General features: G+C 32.5%; 1 protein-coding gene across 1 annotated transcript; it reads right to left on the reverse strand.

Moving 5' to 3' along the window:
• Positions 1-4,913: 4,913 nt before the first annotated feature.
• Positions 4,914-7,426, reverse strand: LOC136228060 (cytochrome c oxidase-assembly factor COX23, mitochondrial). The gene is made up of 4 exons (XM_066016889.1): positions 7,272-7,426; positions 6,432-6,591; positions 5,446-5,522; positions 4,914-5,306 (listed from the first exon to the last, which is right to left on the reverse strand). The coding sequence occupies exons 2-4, from the start codon at positions 6,520-6,522 to the stop codon at positions 5,259-5,261; spliced, it is 216 nt and encodes a 71-aa protein (XP_065872961.1). The 5' UTR covers positions 6,523-6,591; positions 7,272-7,426; the 3' UTR covers positions 4,914-5,258.

Consider the following 7,426-nt stretch of genomic DNA (forward strand, 5'->3'; position numbering starts at 1 on the left):
TTGAGATTTATAAAAATAGAACGGACTTGGGATTTATATAATAATATTTATTTTTAAGTATAAATTTAATTTTTTATTATTAAAAATTATACGTATATATTTAGGTGGGCTTATATGGGCTGGACTTGGGATTTGATTTTTGAGTATGAGTCCAGCTCAGCCTGAACCTGCCTAAATTAATAGCGGGCTGGGCTTAGGCTGAGTATTTTTAGACAAAAGCTCGTTTGGCCTGGTCCGAGACCATGAACAGGTCTAGGCTAAACCCATAATTAAGCAGAAGTTTTATCATATTTGTCTGATGCTATTTGTGAGTGTTGTGATTTATTACGAGATTTGAACACTTGTTCTATCTCTTTTGTGAAACGATCAGCGAATTTAGCAGCTCATAGTCTTGCTAAGGCTGTTACTTCTAGTTCTGTTCGTGATGAGTGGGCTTATCCACCATCGTTTATACTTGATGTTCTATCTTCTGATTTAAAATAATAATAAGTTATGTTTTATTAAAAAAAAAAAAAAGCAGAAGTTTTATGGTTTTAAGAATTTATTCCCTCATTATTTATTTTCCCAGATTAACCCCTAAATTTAATTTTAACACACATTAAGTCCCTCACCCACGACGGTTCCATTAGTTAAACTAATATGAAGTGTTCAATTTGTGTAAAAATTAAAAATCATTCGTTTAATCCTTAAAACTTTAAAATTCAACACTTAAGGCATGTTTGATAATATAGTTCAACACTTAAAATCAATGCATTAAGTACTTGTTGATTTTTAACTTAACTCATCTTAAATTTTTTAGTTAAATCAAAAAATCAACTCAAAATATTTAACTTAACATTTTAAATTGAACATTACCAACTAGTATTTTTTTTTTAATTCGGTACTTATTTTTAGTATATATCAAAAACTATATTATTTAATACTTTCAGTATCTGTAATATTCAACATCTATAACTTTTATATGTTTTGACGTTTATTTACTTAACTATATTATTATTATTATTTAGAACTTAATTATGTTATTATTATTTTTTAGAACTTAATTTTGTTATTCTTATTTTTAAAGATAATAAATAAATAAAATTTTCAGTTTTTTTTCCAAATTTTTATCTAATGACCAAAATAAATCGAAATAAAAAATAAAAGCTCAATAAAAATAACTTTGTAAATTATGATTTGAATTAATAATTGAATTTAGATTTTTTTATATATATTATTTGAATTTAGAATTTGCCTTCCAAACTAATACATATAAAAAGGATTCATTATAAATTTATAATAAACCCCGATAAAATAGGTTATGCTAATTGGAGTCATGTATAAGCATTTTATATTAGCTAATTTATAATTATGAATTGCTCATTTTTTTTTATGATTATAGATAAAAATCATATTAAGCCCCCTAGATTAAGCCTCTCATATTTAATTGATTAAGCCTTTGATCTTTAAATTTTCATACGTATTGAGTCATTCACTAACGATTTATTTAACAGTACCATACAGGGCACTCCATTTGGCCGTAGGGCCAAACGGCCCGGCCACTAGTTCCACCATTAGGTGGAACGGTAGGGGCACCATGTTCCACCGTAAGGTGGAACGAGTGTGCCATGCTTTCCATGGCCGATGCCTTTGCCACCATGGGCGAACGAACAGTTCGTCGGTTCCGCCCATGGTGGCAACGGCATCGGCGGCCTGTTTAGTTAAAAAAAAACCGAGTTTCGCCTCCGATTTTAGAGGCGGAACTCATGATTTCGGTCAATTTTTTAAAATTAAAACTTAAAGTAACCTTCATAAAGCCTTTTCCTATGCCATGCTTTGATGCCATGTCGTTTTAGGTCGGGTTTTTTGAAAATCTAAAAATGCTAGAGAGGATTTGAGAGTTTTTGGTTTTTGGTTTGAAATTGTGAGGAGGGCATAAATGCCAAAAGGGGGCGGTGAAAAATATAAATACCGCACATAATTTACTTTTCACCGCACCCTTTTGACATTTATGCCCTCTTCATTTATTTTTTACTAAAACTCAAATTCCTTTTTCTCTCTTTCTCTCCCAAGCCTAAAAACCCGACTTTGACGAAAATGGACCCGAGCATTCCCGAAGACCATGATTTGGAACACGAGGTATTATTATGATCTAAATTTAATTTAAATTTTCGTTTTTGAATTTTTTTTTTTAAAACTTTGGCCTGAACGGGCGGCTCATGCCGCTCGTTCCGCAGGCCAAACGGATGAACTACCCGTTCGGCCTGCGGAACGAGCGGCATGTGTCGCTCGTTCGCCGTAGACCGGGCAGTGTGACCTGCCCGTCCCTACCTACGGTGGAACGGGCAGGCTGCCCGTTTAGGCTAATAATGGCCCTTTTTTAATTTTTAACGTGCAGCCTACCGGAACCTTCAAAAAGCTTTCCTATGCCATGCTTTGGTGTCATGTCGTTTTAGGTCGGGTTTTTTGAAAATCTAAAAAAGTTAGAGAGGATTTGAGAGTTTTTGGTTTGAAATTGTGAGGAGAGCATAAATGTCAAAAGGGGCGGTGAAAAATATAATAGGTGCGGCATATAGCAATTCACTTAATAAAAGGCTAAATATGTATGAAAACTAAAATTAACATACTTCTGGAAAAAATAAGTGATCAATGCTCAATCCTTACAACCATGAAATTTCAAGGACTTAAAATCTTTCCTCATCCCCGCCCCACGAGAATACCCATGAAGATTTTTTCTTTTTAATATCTATTTTAAATACTAATTAATAAATAAATTTACATTAATAAAACATCAAATTAATAAAAAAAAATACATATAATTAATTAACATTTAAATTAAATACAAATAATATGTTAAATAGTATTGTAATTATATTTATCAAGTGTAAAAATAAGCATTAATGTTTACAAAAAATATATATACTTTTATTACTAATTTTGGAGATCGGATCCCTACGAGATAGGGAGGGCATTCTCTATTCCCTTCCCATTTGTATTTCAGGGATAAAAAAGTTTTCAACCTCGTCCTGTGGAGAATTTTTTTTCGGAAATTCCTCATCTCTATCAGAGCGAATCCCGATAGAGACGGAGAATCCCTCCCCTATTTATAACGCTAAAAATGATTCTGTTATAAAGCAATGTACAAAAAGAAAATACATTTAGAAACGACATAAAAGAAAATGCATATTAATATATAATATCATTTTTTTTAATTAATATTAATATTTTGGGGGGTGGAGATTCCCCAATACATTTGGAGAGCCGCACAGAGAGGGAATGGAGACGAAAAGAGAATAATAAGAAAATGTACAACTTCAAACCTTATTAGGTAGATCAGAACTTAAAATTTCCAATGAAAACTTAAACTTACTTTCTGTTAATTAACGAGGTTTAAAATTACACCGTCCATTAAACATTAGGGTTAAGATTGCACTGTTTTGTACATAAATGCTAAATCAGCTTCTCACAATAAGGAGGTCTATAATTAATAAACACAATACAACCTATACTTTTTATAACCTAAAGAAAGATCTTCTGACTAATTTAAATGATGACAACATAACTTTTGAAGAATCAAGCATGAAATTTACGTTCCTCAAACTCTCCCTTATGGGGGACAATCACTTAAGAGAACCCATGGGGAGACATGAAGGAAACCATCTAAGGGAGACACGAGGGAAACCATCTTGAAGGAAATCATAAAGAGACAAGGATAAGAGACCAAAAGTAAACCTAATGGGAAATCATCTTTTAATTAGCCATTTAATTTTTAACACGTTTTTTGTGAGCCATTTAAAATGCAAGGAAGCCAAAGATGCCATAATTAATTAGATAATAAAGAACGTGACTTAGTGAAAGGAAACAGGAAGTTACTCCTATTATAAATTCTCTTTAGCTTTCAACAATCTTAGTTTTCCAAATTCACTTTTCCTTTTGAATTTCTTTCCAAGTTTATATACATGCAGTTCAATTTCAATCCAAACACATTATTACCTTTCCAATCTATTTCAATTTTATCTCCAAGTATTTCTTAGAATGGTATCGTTTTGATCATCAAAACCTTAATAAATTTTAAGGTATCTTTTATTTCAAAGAGTCGTTTGATTTTAGAAGTCAATAGACTCACTCTTTTGTTTAATTCCATAATCTAAAAACACTATAATTCTCTGTCACGTCCACATTTTTCAAAAAATAGCCAAACAAAAGTTATTAAATAGAATGTCTGAAGTAAGATTCTTGAAGTCTAAGAAAAATTGTTAAAAATTGTTAAAGTTCTATATGAGTGTGTTGAATTGGCACATTTTCATCATGATTGATTCCTACCTTTTTATAGATGTTGGGAGTAACTTTCTCCTTCACTCCACTAAATCACTTTCTCTACCATCTTGAATAATTACTACACTTGTAATCCTCACTATCTTCATAATAAATTGATTATGCCATCTTGGACTTACCTACTTCTTATTTCGCTCACCAAAAAAAAAAAAAAAAAACATGTTAACAAAAATGATTTCAAACTAAACTTATTTCAGGTCTCTTCTCCATTTTTCGGGTCTCTTAAGTGGTTTTGCTGGAAGGATTTCCCCCAAGCCTCCATTGGATCTCCCTCATATGGTTTCCCTCAAGTGATTTACTCAGGAGGTTTCCTTAGACAGAATCCCTCAGATGGTTTCTCTCTCAGGGGCTTTTCCTCAAGTAACCTGAGATTAACTCCAAAAAAGTCTAAATGAACGATGCACCAGGGAAGATAAACTAGTAGAAGTGAAGTGTATCTAAAAGAAAAAATTATTCACCAAGAAAACATTATAAATGTTTCCTAAAAATTCTTCTATAGAAAAACATTTTCTAAAACGTTCCCCAACGAAAGTTTCTCTCTTGAAAAATGTGCACAAGAAAGTGCATAAAAAAAACATTAATTTTAGTGCAAACACTACTAAAAAAAAACCAACTCTTTCATTGACTACTGATCTCAGATGGAACTTTTATGTTTTTAAAAGGGACAAATTATGACTTTGTTGAAACTCAATGTTTCATGACAATACAAGTACAACTGTACAAAAAATAAGAGCACATTAGCACTTTCTCAATGCCATAACCTAATCCCCAATACAAAACAAGTTTGTACAAAACAAGTTTGGGAGAGAATAAAACGATCAGTACCAAATATGGTAATAAGCCTTTATTGTAACGGACAGTCTATTACAATATCCATTACGCCATTACCAAACTATATAGATTTATTTCCCGGTTTAGGTGTCAGCAGATATTTGTGAGTGTTCTCATGAGAACAAGGACCTCGTCCTGTTACGTTCCAGCCGCGCTTCCCTCTAGAGAACAAAAAAAAAAAAAAAAAAAACACAAGACCAGCATGTAAACAAAATCAGAGTAACCCTTTTATAGAAAGAAAAAGTGTTACACAACACAACACAAAAGTGCTCTAAAAACCTTCACAATTATCATTAATACCTCCTTTTTCTTGCATTCCTTGTAAATATCAAAATGTTCTTGACATTTACTCTTGTCTGAGCTAAACTGTTCCAAGCCTGCAACTCTCTAAAAATTATAACTACTCCACAAATGTTTTAAAAAGTATTCTAAAAATGTAAGGTAATGCCAAGGCATACTGTAACTGCTCATACCTAAAAATTGGCAAACTTGCATATGACTATGCAAAATATCCTACGCGAATCTGGATTATATGATTTCCCTCTCTACTCAATATAATAATTATAATTCAATGATAGTGAATGATGAGGAAGACTAGGCTGCACTCATTAAAGCATTCAATAAGATCGAAACTTGATATGTTAAATAAAATTTATATGGCAGAGCAGCTGCTGCAAATTAAAAGATAAAAAAATATAATGCTGATTGTTGGATCTCAAATTCATCCAATTTAAAAGACAATGTGCTTAGTTTGAATTGATAGGATTCAGGTTGTTCCTTTATAAGCTTGATACAAATACAAATAGCGATAAGATACGTTTTTTGAAAAATTAGATCCTAGGAATGAACAGAAGAAAATTCAAAGAAACGTGCTTTTTTTTTTTTTAATCAATTTTGAAGAATCTTGTATGCTCAGACTAAGTAATAACTTGAGTATTTTCAGAGCTTCTGGTAGTAAACAATTGTTGAGTTGAAACCTAAATGATTAAATTTTGCAGCTTTTCTAAAAATTACCTAATAGTGTAAAGATTCGTCAATAGGTTATGTTCACAGAGTCAATAGGTCACTTTAGGCAATTTCAAGGGGTAAATAGGATGGTTTCAAAGTATAAGAGGCAGTTGACATAACAAACACAAGGGGCTATGCATTAAGCCAAAACCAAAACTCAATGACATTAAATTATGCAAATTAGTTCTCAAGAAGAAACAAATTAAGTAATGAGGCGAAACTGGAAAGCATGAACATAAAGAAAGAAAAACGCTAATATTTTCAAGGATGGAACATACATTTGAGAGATGCACTATATTGAGGATAGCACTGAGAATCTGATATTCTTGCCGCACTTGGGTACGGCTGTATTGCTGTTTTTGGTTCCATACTCTGCTCCCCTTCCTCAATTGCTACTTCCCTTCTCCTCTCCTAGTTTCCTTATGTTGTTTGCTATTTCTGTGAAAGTAATTGCGAAAAATTACAGATGAGGTATATGTAATTTGAAAGGCGTCACCTACTCCGGGCATTACTAGTATGAAACTCTATTTCCATAACTGGCCATATAAAATTCTTCAGTCTAGTAATAACAATTAACAATAGCACAGTAGCACAAGAAATCCTTGAAAAGCCAACAATCATATGCACAAAATACAAATAGTTGAAGCTTATCACAATATCCTGAAAACAACCAAAATAGATTTAAGGTATCTTATTAATATTATTTTTCTATATATATGTACAAACTGAAAACAAAATCAAAATACAAGTTCATGTAAGACTCTAACAAACTAAGAACCCTAATGAGAAAAACATGACTCCTGATCCACTTTCGAATTTTGCCGAACACAAACCTGCAAAACACAAAATTTTATTTCCAATTTGAACCCGTCCCTAAAAACCTGAAGTATAAAACATTGCAGTCATGTTTTAGAAAACCCCAGTCCCATGTAACCTAATTCATTCCCAATAGGGATCCAATTTCAATTCAACTAAAAACACGACCGCAGCAAACACGGAACGGAGTGTTAAAGCATAAACACAACAAAGAAAGCAACGATAAAGATAAAATTAACACAAGCATAAACTCAAAATTCCTTTCATCGAAAAGTACAACAAAAACAGACAGTACGACCAACCTTCCACCGACGACGGAAACGGAGAATTGAGACCAGCGGAAATGTATGGGGAGCGGAGAACAACGGAGAGCGCAGGAAACGAATGCCAGGGATTAGAGTGAACAGATGAAGGGCGAGCTGAGGATTCAATTTCAAGACAGAAATTTACAGCTACC

The sequence above is a fragment of the Euphorbia lathyris genome, chromosome 4 (genome assembly GCF_963576675.1).
Source record: "Euphorbia lathyris chromosome 4, ddEupLath1.1, whole genome shotgun sequence".
NCBI lineage: Eukaryota > Viridiplantae > Streptophyta > Magnoliopsida > Malpighiales > Euphorbiaceae > Euphorbia > Euphorbia lathyris.